Genomic DNA, 18390 nt, shown 5'->3' with positions numbered 1-18390 from the left:
TTAAAATAATCTCATCTTCCTGTTACAGCCAAAGGTAAGTCAAAACGCTGAAATATTTGATGCCTATATATCATAAGCCTTTCAGTACAAATACGTTTTATTTCCCAAGGGCTTGTTTTCCTATCAAAGATTTCATTTCTGATGGGTTTTTTTGAGACGTCTTTAACATCAGCAAACAAATCAAATTGCCCTGTTCACCAAAAAAAAGGAACACAAAAGGGGCAAGAGATTTTATTGGCAGTCCTGCTCAGGTAAGGAAGGTGACACAAGTATAAAATAAAAAAGGCTTGTATTTCATAATGGTTTAGAGGTGAATCTATACCTTTCCTTCATGCCTCTCTGATATCAACTAATTATCTGAGGAAGGAACAGGCTGATGCTCCTATACACTACAAAAATAGAAATGTAACACCTAATTTCAAGACAGGTTCTGAGAACACATTAAAAGGTTATGTCCAAAGGAAAGGACAGCTCTGGAGCAAGAGAGAACAATGCTGACACCACGTGGAAGAAAACGCTGCTGGCTCCTTCCTCTACTGCTAGCTTGAGATGCCTGAAAATCTTAGACTTGGGCCAGGTGTTGTGGTAAATGTTTTAAGCATCAGAGGAAGACCACATACATCCTCTGAAACCAGAGATTTGTGTTATTCTAGTGGGTACACAGCAGATTAATTATAATCCTCTTCCTTGCAGTGTAGCTGATGTTTGTGGGCAAAACAACTGGCTGCTGCTGCCATGAGCACATCAGGTATTGCTCCCCTTTACAAACTGCAGATAAACATCCTTCACCTGTATCTATACAGGTTCTGTAAGTCTGATTGTGGTGAGAGCTTTTGATGTGCTCCATTCTCAGCCAGACTGAAGATGGGCATTCACAGAATAAGTAACAAAGGTGAGACTCCAGTGCATTGGTTTCTGTGCCCAGTCTGTCTTCAAAATCATTTCCCAAGCCATGAAAGGCCTGTACCAGTTACCAGTTTTAGAAAGACCTTCCCCTCTCATGCACTTTGGATCCTTATGGAACAACAGCCAGTGCTCAGTGTGAGCGGCTCGTGGCGCTGCCCGAGCTCTGTTCTTGTACCACCAACTGCAGTAAAGCCTTAGCATTTCAGCTTGAGCTGCTCCCCTGCTCTGTGTGAGAGCTGCTGGTTACAGCAAAGTGGTGGCCTCATCTGCCACACAGGGCACACCCTCTCTTGCCAAGCTTCTCTCCTAGTGCAGCCTTGCCCACAAAAAACAAACAAAAAAACCCAAACAAACAAAAAAAATCCACCACAAAAACCAAAATCACCTCAACACTTCTGTGTACTGGGAAGGGAAAAAGAGAGAAAAGTAGACAGCAGTACAACCCAACTGGGGGGTTGAAGTGTGGCAGCAGTGCCCCAGAGGAGTTGTCCAGCAAGGCAAGAGAAACCCCCAGCACCGCTGGAGCAAACATTGAATCAGTGACATTTCCTCCAGACGCTGCAGTTCCCCACAAGGGGAGAGCAGGCACACTCATCCTTTCCAAGTTTCCAAGTTCCAGATCTGCAGTACAAAGGCCAGGCTGCTGCAGACCACAGGCTCAGCACAGCAAAGCTCTATTCCTTCCAGCCAGAGGCAGCAAGGCTCTGGCACTGAATCCCTAGAAGGAGTAATGAGTACTCCAGCCACATCCATTTGAGCTGTTTCAAGTCAAACTTCCCCAGCCTACAGCAGTTTTTATCAAATCCTTATGCCCACAGTCAGTAACATATTCTGCTGTGCTTTTGCCGAAGAGAAGAAATACATCTTCACAATTTATTGGCCACAATATTCGTGGGAGCATAGGGTCCACCTACTTTGACCTCTACAAATGGCATTTTTCATCCAGCTTTCTGGTTTGGTCAGTACTCAAACAGAAAATTAAAATGTAGTGTTTAATGAGTCCATATTTTAGCAAATTTACAAAGATTATGGAAAGGAATTTTTCTATTGAATGGGAAATAATATTAACAAGTCCTTCAATAATGTAACAGCAATCCCCACAGATACACTGACAAATCTCCTGACACTTCACATGGTACGTGCAGGGTTTGCTATGTTCACACCTAAAACCAACTAAAACATACCACTGTTAAGGAAAAAAATTAAATTAAAGAAAGTAATTGACACTTCTACAAATAGGAAATGGAACTATGTTCTCCTACCCAGGAAAAACTATTTTGACAAAACAATTTAGTCTGACCTGGAAACTTCAAATAGTGAGATAATGTCTGGTTGGTGGGTTGTTCATTTGTTCTGAAAAGTTTCAGCTAATTCAACAAGAATTGTCATGGGATTATCAAAGTAAAACATCATTTAAATTATTGCTGTCCTCTGCATTGAGGATATTTCATTTGAGACACCACAATTCTGTTTTATGACGACTTCCCATGCAAGTGAGGAACCACATTTTTTTGCAGAACAGAGTTAATGCTGAAACCTCCATATCCTCTTGGAAAAAAGCTAAACCCACAAGATTAACAAAGCTCTCCAGACCACAAAAGCCTTCTCAATAAAGCCATAATTCGAGCAGACAAAGTATCCATAAAATATTTAGTTCTCCTCTTCTGACCAGCTCCAAACCACATTACAGTTTCAGATTTTCAGAGTTGTCTGTGGTCAACCTGTAGGTCCAGGATATTGCCCATCTCCACTTCCCCACCCCCCTGGATCTCTGCAATCCCTTCAAAATAGGGTTCTAAGGTTGTAGAGAGCAGCCTTGCTGATATATAGTGAAGTATGCATGAAAGGACAAAGCAAGAGAAGAGAACAAGAAATGAGACTCCTCTCCTCAGGGTGTAGGAATTTCTCCTAACCAAACACAGGCTTTAATGGGGATACAAGTAGTGGCTTGTAGGCACTCATAAAGTCATGCTCCTGTTTGTTTGCAAGACAAAGGTTATGTGCCTAAATCAGGAAGGATTCATTTATGACTTCTGTACAAACAAGAGATGAGAGATGCAGAAACACATTCTTGGACTAGATGAAAACAAAAAAAAAAAAAAATCCATATTCAACTTTTATCTGGAATGTAAGATGCAGAAATGACAAATTGCTATTAGCAAGATTTGGTTCATAATTAAATTACACTACAGAAGTTAAGATAATCTTGCATACCTCCAACACAGCTATTGATATTCCTTGGGTTAAACACAGTTATTAGAAAAGCCTCAGGTGAAAACAGAAAATGTGGTGCCTAGCCTCTTTTTAAATAATTATTTAATCCAAACATGAAGATCAGTTTAGTACCAGTGCAGCTTTTGGGCTAGGACAAAATATTATGGGACAACTTTAAATGCTAGTGAATGCTCAGGAGAAGGAGCCGGGGGGGAAATAATAATTTAAATAAAATGTATTTAAGAAAACCCACACAGAGACACAAACCCCCAGTCTGGTAGGATTTTGCAGCATTCTGACTCTATTTTAAGGGTGAAAAGTATCTGAACAATATACAGGAAAAAAGTTTGAAAAGTTAAAATACATCGATACATCATGGCTGGGATATAACTTTAAACCACTATCTTTATATATAATTGGTGGCTGTGAATAGCCTACTGTCCAGCCTAGGATAATAGTTCTGAACCATCCAAAAAACTTAAATCCAAAACTTCTTCTCCCAGTCTGAATCAGCCAGCACACACAGTGCCAGCGGCATGGCTCTTGGAACTTTGAGGCACTAAGAACTCTGCCCATAACAATCCCTCTGCCCATTTCAGGCCACAAACAACACAACTGAGGGTTAAGTCTTGTCAGCTGTATGGCAGGCCTGCCAGATTGGCATGGCTTTAGCTTGACAGAGCTCAGGTTAACTTTAAAATGTTGAAATGGAAAAAAAAAAGAAAAAAAGACAACCCAACAACAAAATCAGAGGAATTAAGTAGTCCAAAGGCAAGTATCTGTGTAAAAGCCAGTAAAAACAAGTTTCATTTCCAGGACGCAACAAGGAATCTGAGCCAGGTTTGCCATTTCACTTTTTGCTTGTTTTACTGGAAGAAAAACATGGACTTTTAATATGTTTAGTTTGTAAACCTAACTTTGATGTTTCTAGTTTAGTGGACCTTGAGCAATTGTTATATTATGAAAGATGAAGGGTACCTATCCAATGTGCTGCGTTTCCTGCCAAAAATTACAAAAACAAGATCAGCCACAGAATACTGAATTCCCTTCTCACCCACAGATGGGATTTCTTTCATAAGCTTACCTCAGAGCAGGAGAGTGCCCCATGGCTATGCCTTGTCTGAGGCTTTAATAAAGAACTTGAAAGCAGCTTTTCAGCAGAATTCTTTCCCACATCACCACAATTCCAGACGGACTGTGACATTTTGCAGAATTACAGGGAGTGAAGGTAGTTCTAAAACAAAAGCTCTGCAAGTGAAAGCCTCATTTCCTGGCTTCTCTAATACCTTTCCAATTTCTTTTAGCTGCTGATGCTTCCTCTAGCTGTGCAAACAGAAGCAAATGTCTTGGGACAGCCAATATTTTTATTTTGTGTGCTCATTTGAGTACTGGTTTCAGAAACTCCCAGAGGTGGCAGTGACATGGGACTTCTTCAGAGAGAAAGGGGAGCTGGGAGCATGGGCTCAACACTGCCTTAGTGAGAAACAATCCTAGTGTTACATTTGGGCCACATCTTGAGGCATTGAAGCAATATTTTAGAAACATCCTTTTATCAGTATGGCCTGTTCTTTATACCTATGTATGTACATGTTTTGTTTTCAAAGAAAGCTTCCAAGGAGCATTACAGTCCTAATATTCTCTTTGTAATATGTTCTAAGTACTGACTTTGGCTTTGTATTAGAAATCTGCTAGCTGTCCTTAACAGGGATATTTGGAGAAAGAAGCCAGAAAATTAAGGAATCATGAACACAAACATCATCACCCACATTCACATGCAGTGCTAATCCCTTCCACAGTCCATCACTTGACCTGGCACACTGCTGCCAGCCTCACCATGAACCTCAAGGATAACAAAACTGCACTGTGAAGCATTAAACCGCAGGGTTTGCTACATTTCCTTCACGTCTTTTTCCAAAAATCAATTTCAAGTTAAGCAGCAATGATACACCACATCACAAAGTGAAAACAAGATTTATATTGACCCTCTCTCTAAACCAGGATTTGTCTATTGTGCTTCTTCCACCATGAGGTTTTCAACAAAGAGGCAAAAAAGAAATCAAAGTGCTAACAATGTTTTATGAAATAAAATGCCCAAGGAGAGGCTGGAACACACAGAATGAGTTCTAAAAAATAAGAGAGAGGTTTCTGTCCTTCTGATTTTGCTTTCCTGCATCATCAATGTATAGACAAAAGCACACACAAAATAAAATGTGTTTCACTCAAGGAAAAATCCAGTGGCTTTGATCTAACAAAGCTTGGCATTAATATATTTAAAGTAGAACAACTTGGGATTTTATTCTGGACCTTTTGCTTTTGCACCTGCATTTTTTTCCAAATAAGAATTTTAACACTCATGTTTCCTCTCCAGCTTAGGTATATCATGAATATTTACATTGCTGGCTACAAACTACAGTCATTAATTACACTATGTATAAGCAAATGTGTTTCCAGTCCTGGATTTCAACCTAATGAAGCACTTTTGAGTTTTGGCTGCAACTTTCTTACCTGAAGGCCATCTGCTTGTCTGTGTGAGAAGCAAGGGTCCAGGCCAACAAAAAGCATCTCCTGGTGTTGGAGCAAATACAGCAGGAGGCCATTGTAAAGCCTTTGTTCTTCACAAGCCAAGGGACTGACAGGAATCCTAAAGGAAGAGGAAATTGATTAATCTTAGGAGCTCTCAGATCAGAAGCTGGTGATGGCTGACACAGGGAGCCCTCCCAGCAGCCAAGGTAATTCAGGGAAGCAGCAATTGCTGGGACAGTGACCAGGGAGCTTGGTGGGTTCACAACAGCAGGAACTCCACAGGGACAGAGCCCCAGCTTTGCTGCAAAGGTTCACAACACAGTAAGTTTTTGTGGCAGCACAGCAAAGGAGGTAGAAGCTGACAGGAACTCAGACACGAGGTTTGCAAAATAAGGGTGAAAAGGACAGGCAAAAAAGTAGCACCCTATCAATCTGCCACTGCTCACTGGCATTAGGGTGGAAAGAGTGGGTTTGTTCTGCCTTCATTTAGAAGGTGAGCTGTGATCGCTAGAATGTCTTATTACCAGAACTGTCCGGAAATAGGTTCACAGGTCACCACAGGTAACAAACTGCTTCAGTGCATTAATTTATAAATCCACAGACATCAGACATATCAGCAAGTGGAAATTCCAGGTGTTCCCATTAACCCTGTTGAGTTTGGGTTGGGTTTTTTTTGTTTCTTGCTTGATCTCCCCATATTTTTGGGTTTTTTTATGAATAGTAGTTGTATTTTTACTGTCCCCGTCAAGTCAGAATAATTTAATTAAAATGATTCTTTATATAGGATTTAATTCCAGCCCCTGAAGGACTTGTGTATTCCCCCCTGCCAACTATTTGGAAGCTTGGAGAACATTTACATAAATGCTGTGCCCTTAATGGAACTTCTCCAGCCATGCTGCACCAACTCAGTTACACCCAGCACAACATTAATATTTAAACAAGAAATTAATAAACTCTGGAGACTAATGTGGAGCATGAATACACCAGTCTTCTGTTTACCAAATGAGTACATTCATTATTCATTTGCAATTTTAAAGTACAAATATACACATTGGGCCCAGTCCAATTGGTTTCATTCGTGTTCCTCTTTTGTAAACTTACTGTTGTTTCTGTAAGGACTCAAGTTTGGGCTCCTTTTGGAAGCAGAAGATTTAAGCAGTTATAGCCAGGTACAGTGTAGAGGGATTTACAGGATGAACCACTGTGTCATCAGTTCCTTCTTTAGGATTAGTTAACATTTCCCCTTCTTCATTCCCATTTTTATTGGGACCTACTCAGTTTCTTCACAATAAACAAGGCTGCTTGTAAAACCTGGTTGACTGAGCAATAGCCTTTGCTGCGTACAACAATCCTAAGAGATTATTCATCACTTACCCGAACATCAACACCCTCAGCGCACAGGCCAGACAAGCAATATTTTTAGTCCTTTGTCTTCTTTTTCAGCTTCTTTCATTAGCTTAGACATCTGTTTCTGAATCCACCTCTACCAGCTGTTAACTCCTTACCAGAAGGAGCACTGCACAGGCCATTCAGGAAGATAAATGGCTCTCAGACCACTCATTGGGTCTTCCTTTCTCTTATTAGCAGCCTCTGTTTGAGTGGCCAGTTCTCATTCTCTCCTAAAACAGAGCTAAACTATAGACTGGGATGAGACAGCTGACTCCAAATATCAAAGTCTCATCAGCAGATATTCATGGGTGGCAACAGGTGTGCATTCCAAATATAGAGAATGCACTCTTAGTTTTCTCTTCAGCCACCTTCCACAATGTGTTGTGCTTTCAATTAATTTTGTGAAATAATCACTTCCTGTCTATTCAGATACTTCTGCTACTACCAGAAACTTATTGGGGTGATAGTAAAGGAGAGCCAGGTTCCCCCACTGCTAAATCCAGGCACATGATCCTAGGAAGATCAGAGCTACTGAGGTGTATTCTGCGCTTCCCTACAAAAATCTCTGTAATCTGTTTCAGTACAAATCCCAGCAGAACACTCACTGTGAATAAGAAACAAGTAAAACTTGACCATCAGGAATTAGCTACTGGTTTTCTTGAGTGAGTCTAGATGTTTCAAAGCTCCTTTGTCACTAAGTGCAGGCTAAAAAGTCCACACAAGTCCCTTGGCTTTGTCCAGGAGATCTGCCAAGGTTCTCTGCTGCCACAGGCTTGCTGCAAATTTACAGAAACAATGAGTCAAAGTGAGTGGAAGCAAACAGCTGGCTGGCTGGAGTCCTTGTGCACTCATGCAAGAATTGCTTACTAGGACCAGAACTAAAAATCTCTTTACCAAGATGAAGCATAACAAAGTATCCATGGAAATTTAAGTAACATCAGTTGGATCTCTCATAAAAGTGCAGCAACACGCTCTCTTGGGCATTTACGAGGACGAAATCAGGAGTTTTCCATGATCCTTTAACTAGATTTTCAATATAATACCTGTGCTAAGCCTTATAATTTTTGTGTTACAATAACCATAGCTACAAATCACGAAGTGTGTGCAGTTTAGGTTTATAATGTACAAAGTTGAATATTCTACTTTTGTGGTCCCAAGGTCCAAGGGTGTTCCATGTTGTAACTACAGAATATTCCTACTCAGTCACTTCAGTGAAACTATAACATGACAGGTCTCCACAAATAAAAGTGCCAAAATGTTGAGATAGGTGATAATCATAGACAGAATTTACACTTGAATATAAATAGGTAAGAAATTAAAAGTAAAAAGGCTCATAAACAACATTGTTTAGTTGTTCAATGTCAAAGAACGAAGAAGTAATTTCACAAAAATGCAGATTGCCAGGATACATGAAGAACAGTTTTAACACTGCAATGAATTTATACTGTATGAGGAGCTGCCATTACCTCCAGAATGTTAATTCCAGCAATTGCCTGGAGCACACATTTCTGCAGATTAGATCTAGAAGCAGGTTTTTTTTTTTCCCATAACCTTCACATTTACACTGAACAACTATAGCAAGTACTACCCTACATGTCCCAATTTCCTACACACGGGCTGCCAAATGTTTCATAATGTGCCAGATAATTGCACTAATTCTTGCTCTGAAAGACATAAAGGATATTTATGACTTTTTCCCCGTGTCAGCAGATATGATTTGCCACAGCTGACTACCTTGAATTTTGCTGCTGTACAGGACAATTCCAATGATTTATTCTGAATCATTGAAGGCCTCAGGTCACTCAGCAGGAAGTGGTATAGAGCAATCTCACTGACAGTGCCAGTTTCAAGGCTCTCCTCTCCGCCCAAGCACCAAACAGGTGATTTTTCACAGCCCTGGGAGGTAACTCAAGCACAGCACCATGGTGTTAAATGTTTTACAAAAAAAAAAAAAAAAAACACCAAAAAAACCCTGAGTTCTAGATTTACTGGGTTGTCTCCCAGAGCTGGTGAGATCAGAATGACTGTGAAGAGCTGAAGATAACATTTATAGGGCAGACATACTTCTATTTATGGTAGCTGTTGTCATGACAGGTCACTGGCAGGGAAACTCTGTGCAGACAGGTCATTGCCACAAGTGCTCAGTTTAGCACTGAATGTACTTTAAAAGCAGGCAAAGGCACATGTTCAGAAGTTGCTGGGCCGTGTCCCAGAAGAGTGGGATATTTAAAAACTGAAGCAGCTCATCAATCAATAAGGGAGCACGCCGGATTCTTACGTGCAGCACAGGAATCAGTGGGCATACCTTGGGATAATTTGGAATGGGGATAAAGGGAAAAAGTCTTCTTGCATGCATGTGCATGCACAGAAGCCCCAGGTGAGAGCAAATTTCACCTGATGGCAGAAAAGTGACAGTCAGTGAAGGGCTTTTTGAGTTAACGTGGGGGCCAAGGGATAGAAGCCTTGGTGAAGGCCTTTTAGCATCAGCCAATGCTCATAAGTATCACCACAGAACTACTCTAAACACTGATAAATAAACCTCATCTCTCTCCACTCATTTACTGATTTTAGTATTCAGATATTAAGGAGCTTGGGGTCTGGTTGCAGAACTGCATTGCTGAATATCCTCCATGGTGAGGTTTTTTTCCCAGAGGACAGAGTGGCATAGTTCCAACCACACCACATCTTGTTAGATTCACTTCCCTTTCTGTGCTTTTGTTAAAAATATAAACTTGTATCATGTCCAAAGGTCAAATTCTGGTAGACCTGGTAATAAACCCACAGAGCAGGAAAACAGAGACCACATATAGAGACCTATGAAACAGCAGCAAGGCTTAACAGTCCATTTCCACAAAACAAAGCCTGTTATTGATGCTGTGCACCAATTTTGCTGAGTACATACTTTTGAAATTAACCTGGCTAGCCATAAAACACCCAAGTGAATAACAAGGCCTTTTTACTGCATGCAGGATATTAATGGCTAATAAATATATTTAGTAAAGTGTCATTTCCTTATAGTTCATATTAACCTGGCATGGCTGTGATCCACTAGAACAAAGATTCACCAGTTGTAACAGGTTAAGTATTTTAACATCCTCTAGTGTCAATAGTGAAAGGGAAAATCCTCAATTATTTGATCTGATCTAAGGCTGTTCCTTCTTATCACCTTGACTTGCATGGCATGGTGTCCCACCCCTCATTTTTAGCTTCCATTTTTGTGCCCACTCACCATCACCCCACACTCCAGCCAAGCTCTCACTGCTTCCAAGCTCTGCTTGGACATCAACTTGAATTTAAGCAGCAAGGGCAGAATGAGTTGCTTCTCTTTCTTGATAACAGGGATTCATTTCTCTGATATCAAATGCTGCTACAAGGTCAAAGTGGGGGCGAGCTTTTCAGAATCCAATCCAACAGCTAAGTAGCCCCCAGAGCCAGCACTTATCTTGGCTCAGAAAATGAAGTGGTTGTCACTAAACAGCTCTCTGTCCCTCGTGTCTCTTCATATGCTTTCTTACTTGAGGCTTGCCCTGTCTAGTCAGTGCCCAACAGAATGGAAGTGTTCAGCCAGCTGAGAACCTGCCACATCTGCCCACAATACACCCTATAAACACTGAACTTACAAAATGCTCCACTGTCTATTGGACACAGAGTTACGACAGAAAGCCTCCCTGTGAGGTGTGACCTTGTTGTGCTGTTTGAGGCAGCTGAATAGAGAGGACTCACTTGAACAGAGCAGGTCCAAACACGATGGCCAGGTTTTCCAGAGTCATGAAATTCACTGCACTGTAGGTTGCTACCTTTACCAGGAAAGCAGACAGGAACTGGAGAAGGTTTTGATGGGCTTTGGGCAGGCAGCTGAGCAACTGTCTCAGGTTCTCTATGCATTCTGTTGTGTTGATTTTGTGCTCTGGAGAAAAAAAAAAAAAAAAAAAAAAACCCACCAAACTTATAACATAGATATTCCTCATATCAACACAATTTCATTACAGACATTAGATATAAGTAAGAAGGAAGCTTTTAAAATATATTAGAACAAAGGAAAGAATAAATAGGTCTCAGGGATTTTGTACACTAAATTTTGATATATGTTTTTCACTTATGAATATTTTAAAACCATAGATTTTCCAGATATTTAGTTTTACACTCACTGCTTCTGATATTTTTCCCCTTAAGGCAGAATCATCCAGCACTTGCTGCTTTCCTAACGAAATTGGAGGCAGGAGTCATGTACCTGAATCCTCAAAGCTGCCTTGAAAGACAGTACAAGGTTGTCAGCCTTGACTCTCCCAAGAGATTTTATACATGCTGTATGATTCTCATTAAGAGGAATGAGAAATTGTAGCCTTTCAGCCCCACATCATCTTCATTTCCTGACTAATTGGTAGCACTCAGACTCAAAACATCTTTGCTCTATAAATATGCAACTGCAGTTACACAAGAGATGCTTAAAATTCTAAATTTGGGATACTTAACATTTTCTTGGTTCTTATTCTTCAAAGAAGGGTAACAAGGCAGAAAATGGGTTCACAAACAACTCCATTTGATCAGCAGTTCCGTATCAGTAGGATAAATTCTCCTGGTTACTGGAACTGAGATGACAGTACTGCTCAATAATTGGCAGCTGAGGCTCAAATTTGCCATAGATCACCAGGACACATCTGCGTAGCTTTGACATTGCCTATAAGCAAATCACGCCCTTGAGGGTAATTTTAGCCCTAAAAAACACATTCTGCACAGGCCAAGGCCCATGGTGCTCAACTGATTAATGAGTGAAATGGAAAAGGGGACAAAGAGGAAAAAATAACTTTAAAAAATAACCGCAAGACTGTCTAGGGTAGAAAAAAACATGGTGCTCATAACAAGCCCCATAGGTCGTTCTGCATAGACTTTCACAGTTCATAAAACTGCTTCCTTTCACTTTCTTTGTAAACTCCTACACGGGCACTTCGAACAAAAGCAGCCTGCAAAGTAACCCACAAAATCCACTTATTTGTATGCAAACACCTGAATTAGCTCCCAGTCAGAATCACCGGGCAGACTGAGAGCAGAGCTCAGCCACTGCAGGCATGAATGGGGAACAGGCAGTGGGCTCTGGGGTGCTCTGGGCTTTGCATGCTGCTCCACACACTGCTGTTCAAGATTATAAGAGGACTGGAAAAATAAATGCTAACTAAAAATACAGTTCTGAATAAGAAGAGTGATGTGCAGAAAAACCTCCTTTAACAGGGAAGGTTAAATAAAAAAGAGGCTTCATCTTGGAAAAGAGAGAAGTGAGGCAGTGGCTATATAAAGACACAAGAGCATTACGGTGGTGATTGCATTAAAACTAAAAATATTATCTCAGTAATTAGTATGGTATACAATTTAAAAAAGAAAGCATGCAGAAGAAGAGCTTTCTCAAAGAAAACAGGATTGGATTGCAGGATTCATTGCCACAGGAAGGAAGGGAATCCAAAAGACTTAATGAATTTTAAAAAGACTGTAGACAAGTTCAGAGATGCCTGGTCCCTCCAAAGCAATTAAACATCAGCTTCAGGTTCAGGAAACACAAAACCTCGTTTATAGAAAGTGTGATCAACACATTATCTGTCACTGTCAGGGAATGGACAGAGGCTTGGAAGGTGCCCATTCTGTACCTTGGAAAGTTTTTAACAAGCCAGAACAAATATTGTCTGGAAAAACAGCCACTGGTAGTTCTTTCAGAAAGAGCTTCAGGAGACTGGCCACAGAATCAACATCTCCATCATTAACAAGGTCTACTTTTCCTCCTTGATTGTACTTCTGCCTCAGTTCCTTGATTTTATTTGCTGAGCCACCAACCCGAAATATACCGACACGCTCCAGACCTGTGTAAGAAATACAGCACAGTTAACAGTGGTTGTTTGCTTTACCACATCTTTGTATGAGAAATGGAGTTCAAAAAGCAAGAGCTCCTTTAAGAAAGCCCAATAATAGTAAATAAGGATTTCCCAGCATTTACAGCTGAAAAGTAAAGCTTAAACAAAGAGTATCGGTTTCCAGAAGCCGAACAGGAAAAATATGAACTTACCAAATACCTCTAGGTACTCCACCATCTGTGTCACAAGAGAAGGAACCCCACATTCCTCTGCGTCCTCTACAAGGGTTTCCAGAGGAACACCAAATGTGCTTCCTCCTCTGCTGAACTGCAGCTCTGGTGAAACCTTATTTGTTGTGTGCCTAACTTGTATAGAAGAGAATGATTGCTGGGGAATAAAAACAGCAAGTGGTAAACAGTGACTGGCTTTTATTATTTTAACCTCCAAAGATCTACAATTTTCTAGCATCTTAGTACAGGTTTTATTTCTACTGTATATTCTTACTAATATTTTTTCTCTAGAGCTGAGATGAGACCTGTGAGGGGGTAAACTCCAGTAAAGCCCCCTCACCCCAAAAGTCAGGGAAAATGGGGCCTTGTGTTGAGGCAGATGAGGTGTTTAGGACAGAGAGGGGTCACTACCCCTCAAAAGTGCCCCAAAAGTCAGGAAAAACCTGACCCTGTGCTGGTGCACAGCCTTCCAACTCCATGAAATGTGAGAATTTCTACGTAATTCCTGAGGATAAAAAATGCAGGATTATGAAGGAACCAGAAGTGGAATTTAAGCGGCAGCCATGGCACAAGCCTCGGAAGAGGTTCCTTTCTGCTCACCCCGTTATTCCAAATTTGTGATGTTTCTTCCAAACAACTGATGCAAAAGCATAAGAAATCACAAACAGCTTGCACTTTTCACCCTGCCTGATGAAGGAAGCTGCTTTTCCATCCTAGCAGGGCGTAGGCTGGGGAGTTTGTGGGCTCTGGTGGGGGTCCTGTCCCTGAAGGCGGCTGAGGGGCTCCGTGAGGGCAGAGCTGCCCCGGATGGGCACAGCCGGCTCTGCAGCCCCTCAGGGCCACCTGGGGGCGTTTAAAAAGATATTTCTAAATAGATGCTTAGATAGATTTTAAAAATAAATATAATAAATATGTATTTCATAAAAATATTCCTCAGGAATATTTTTAAAAAGGGGAAATTCTGCCCGGCACTCTGGAAGAGAGTCCTGGCTGCCCTGCCCTCTTTCCCACCTCCCCTAAGCCCCCTGCTTGCCTTACAGGAGGTGCCATGACCCACAATAATTGCTGTATTTTGCCCTCACGTACCTACCAGGCAATGAGAGCAGAAGTCCAAACCGAGAACACCTGGATTTACCATTTCTGCACTAAGACTATTTAAACAGTATCTAAATGGTATTTTTAAATTATTTTTTTTTTTTTTTTTGTAGCATCATCTCAAACCAGCCTCTTTTTCAGTGTTTTTTATTACTATGTTTTCAGAAGGAAAAGAAAAAGATTTTCCCATGGGTTTGAAGCTGAACTGCTGTAGTGAAGCTGTTTTTCACACACGCCTGCAGCAAAGCCATGAGCTGGAGCTCCAGGCCAGCCCTGCTGCCATGGCAAAATCACACACAGCAGTCGAAACACCCCAGGCCATTTTGCTCTTTCAGTACATAGGAAAGCTTAGACTGTGATTTTAGTGTTACACCATGAATAGTTGTCTAAAAAGAACAAATATCAGCACGTGCCAAACATATTTTACAGCATTTTTGTATACAAGCTACAAGGTGTTACAAAAAGCCTCTAAAATATCTGTGTCCTGTGACTGTAAATCCCTCCCTTTTCCCTTCTCAGATGCAGCAGCACCTCAGCCTTCTCAGAAAGGAGGAAGGGTGTGAGAAAGGAGCCAAGCAGCCAGAATTAAGTTCACTTACGCAAATGGAAAGGGAGGCGCCTGCTCCCATGTCAGGCTGCAGCAGAGTGCCAGTATTTCAGCCGTGCTGCTCCAAGGCACCATCACCTTTCTTCCCCTCCACAAAGCTGTGCAGCCTGGCCAGAGCTAGCTGCAGCCATTGGGCTGTTCCTCTGCAATTAACTTATCATGGTGTAATTGCTAGGCATCACCTTAATCAGTGGTTTTCCTCCAGAGCTGGTGGAAGGTAGAAATTAACTCGTAGTAAAAGCGGGCTCCTTGCAGCCAGCACTTCCCTGTGGAGGCACCTTGCACAAGCTGAGGGCTGAGCTACCACCAGGAGATGTTTCCATGGCACCTACAACACACAATGCCACAGCTTCCCAAGCCACACTGATCCTGGGCCTGATGTTTTCTACTGAGTGGGTTTCTGCAGTGCAGGTTTGCAGATATTCCTACTGCCTGCTGTCCCTCCTGCCTGCTACAACAGCACGGAAAATACTATGAGGTGGCCCTCTGTATACACATTATAGCTACTTGCTTATATAACACATACACAAGCATTTTGGCCAACACATGTGCAAGGACCCATCCAGTTATTTTAAAATATGAAGATGCAATTAAGCCTAAGACCCTTTATAATTGTTTCATATACAAAGCCTTGTCCTGGGAAATAAGTCATAAAGAAGCAATGTTACAGTAAAATCTAATTAAGGGAGATTTTTAACACAGGCTTAGGAAGTACATGTAAAACAGAAGCAAAACACATAAGGCAAAAAAAAATTACAGAGGTGCTGAGCCAGACCCCTTGGTGGAGCACTAGAAAAGCAGGAGTTACTCCAACACCGCATTGGTACAGCACATGTAGCAAAGATAGCTCACTCTTCTTTAGCAGAAGGAATACCACCTAAAAACTAGTGCAGAATTTTAGCCCACTTACCTCTCCACAAGATCCCATGATAAAGTCTGCAAAATGCTGTAGTTTAGGGCTTCCTTTCTTCCTCTACCTACAGCACTAACCCCAGAAAAATCCACATCCTCCTCACCACCCCAGAGCCTCAGCCTGGCCTGTCTCTGCAAACAACCTCCACCTGTTTCCCATCACCACAGCTGTGCCCATTTAGCCTGTTAAAAATGCTGTGCCCAAATGCTGTGGCCATTTAGCCTGTCAAAAATGCTGTGCTCATCACCACAGCCGTGCCTGCTCAGCCTGGATTCATCCCTGCAGCCAAGCTCCACCTGTGCCCACCACCACAGCTGTGGCTGCTCAGCCTGTTCAAGCTGCTGGGCCCACAGGAGGTCCCGGGGCTGATGGTGTTGTGCCCCAACACTGCTAAATATGAGCGATACAAGAGAGAAGAAAGCATGTTAGCCCTCCATATCAGCAGTGTGAGTGCCCTCTCACTGGGTGGTGTTCTGTGCTCGCGGCTGGGAGGGCACAGGGGGCATTTTGGTGTGACATCCCCTCCCTGCTGCACTCAACTCCTCCACCCTGCAGCCCCCATGAGCAGGGCTGGCCTGGCCTCCCTGCCCTGAAACCCTTATTTGCTGTGTTTGCAGGGCAGCTGGGGCACCAGCAGCTCCTCCACCTTTGCTGGGTCCCTTTGGGACAGACCAAAGCACCAGGCACTCAGAGTCACCATGCCTGAGCCTGCAGCAGTCTGCGCTCTGCAGAGAAACACATCACAAAAAGGCCTGTGCAAAACCTACAAAACTGAAACAAAAATATTCAACTCTCTAACTCTTTGCTCCCTGCCCCATAGCACGTTTTGATTTTCCATCTTACTAGGTGCCACAGGAGTCGTCATGCTGACATGTCGCTCCCCTGCTTCAGCTCAACATGTAACTGTACGCAAACACCTTTCAAACAACGAATTCTCCACCTGAGCAGCAAACACATATTTGATCTGTTGACTCATGGCAGGGCAAACAAGGCAGCAGCCACTGCAATCAACCCCTAGGTCTCGACCGCTCCTGTGGCTGCAATTATTGAAGAATTTGCTTTCAGGTGCTGCCTGCAAGCTGCGGCAGGGCTCGGGGAGGATGCAGCCAGCCCCGTTCCCGGAGCCCGCAGCAGCTAGAGGGCACACGAGGCTTGCAGAGAGGTGGTCCTGACAGCCCCGACCCTGGGCAGGCTTTTCCTTTCCTGCCGAGCAGCCCGGGCCGCAGGGATGATTTCTCCTCGCATCGCAATTGTACAAAGAGCAGGAGGCTGCAGGCAGCGCAAATTAAATATAACTGCTCATATTGTGTAGCAGGAGTTCCAACACTTCCTTCACAACCTCTGGATCAAAGGCAGCCCCTGCAGGACTTCAGATGTATGAAAAGGATGTGTGGTGCTTTGAGAAGCCACTCTGACTTCAAGGGCCACGTCTAAATTAAAACCAAAGCCCTTGGTCTGGCAGCACCCTGCTGCCCAGGGGAAGGCTTGTGAGGAAAGGCAGTGCCCCAGCCTGGCTGTGTGAGGGGCTGGACAAGCTCCAGGGGCTGCCTTTGTACTCTCTCCACTGGGGCCACCCCTCCAGCTGCTGAATGGGCTACTTGTGAGGGTTGCTGATGTTTCAAAAAGATAGAGAAAGGATAAACACGAAAGGAAAACAGAAAAGTTTAGTTCTGCTCCTTAGAAAACCAGGTTTTCACAGCAGCATTAGGAACAGCAGGATCCCTGTGACAGAGGGCAGAGGTAAATCCACTGTCGGCAGCAGTAAAAAACAACAGCAGCAAGAAAAATAATTAACTGAGGCTTCATGGTTCATTGAAGTTTTCCTTCAAAGCTGCAAGCAGCCTGTTCTGCTAACTTGGTGATCTGTGTCTCAGCTTCAGGAGTCTCCAAGCATCCAGCCAAGGAGGAAAGAAAGCCCTTGGTGGTGGGCAGGAGCCGAGCAGGGCGTGCGTGCCCCCAGGGATGTGGTATGGACAGTCCTGCTGTGGCCCACACCCAGCTGGATAGGCTCTGGTGCCTCTGGATTAGTGGCAAACACTGGGGCAAGCAGCTGTGCTGATGCCAGCTGCAGGCTTTGGGAAGGCACTGTTATGCTATGATACATCAGTTGCACCACCTCAGCCCTGAGAACCCTTGGGAGCTAAGCCCATAAAAGCATCCCTGAATTATCACCAAGAACAGTCAGGGCTGATACACACAGCTGAGATTCTGTCAGACAAACTTGTATAACTGGCTTTCAAAGAAGGTTTCCGTCTCACACAGCATTTGTATATTTTATCCCAATTCATCAGGAGCCGCTCTAAACAGTAAACTTGGTAAATTCTGAAAATTGGCACATTTTATAGTGTACGGACCTGAAAGATAAACTATAGGGCTTCTCAAGCAAAAGGAAAAAATAGCAATAAGAGCTATAACCAAGACAGAAGTAGACATGGAAAAATGCATCTCATATTAGGTAATCATTGGCAAGAAATGAGGCATCTCTCTCTTGCTTACTACAGTATCAATATAAGTTTTCCTACATTTTAGCTGGTAAAAGTCATAGCAGAGACGTAAGGACTGCTTGACACACATCCTTCATCACAACAATCTGATTGCCAACCCTGCCTACTCACCAAGTTAAATTATCAGCAAGGAAGAGTTGCTGTCCTGACAAGAAAGCAGCTCTCCCCTGCT

The 18390-nt window shown here is 42.7% G+C and overlaps 1 protein-coding gene across 4 annotated transcripts in view; it reads right to left on the bottom strand.

The window, feature by feature from the left end:
* FAM13C (family with sequence similarity 13 member C) overlaps nucleotides 1-7371 on the bottom strand; it is a 106364-nt gene extending 98993 nt beyond the window's left edge. For 2 of the 4 annotated variants that reach the window (XM_041404830.1, XM_041404832.1), the window contains exons 1-2: nucleotides 7018-7369; nucleotides 5626-5761 (exon numbers count right to left, since the gene is read on the bottom strand). In XM_041404830.1, the coding sequence (XP_041260764.1) occupies nucleotides 5626-5761; nucleotides 7018-7025 (144 nt within the window). In that variant the 5' untranslated portion in view covers nucleotides 7026-7369. Of the gene's footprint in view, nucleotides 1-5625; nucleotides 5762-7017 lie in introns of all 4 variants that reach the window. The other 2 variants (XM_041404833.1, XM_041404831.1) reach the window with 2 other exon arrangements.
* Nucleotides 7372-18390: the final 11019 nt, after the last annotated feature.

This window comes from Onychostruthus taczanowskii, unplaced genomic scaffold, assembly GCF_017590055.1.
Source record: "Onychostruthus taczanowskii isolate IOZ18803 unplaced genomic scaffold, ASM1759005v1 scaffold22, whole genome shotgun sequence".
Lineage (NCBI taxonomy): Eukaryota > Metazoa > Chordata > Aves > Passeriformes > Passeridae > Onychostruthus > Onychostruthus taczanowskii.
The sequence above is the reverse complement of the archived record's forward strand: the minus strand, read 5'-3'. Positions and strand labels throughout refer to the sequence as shown.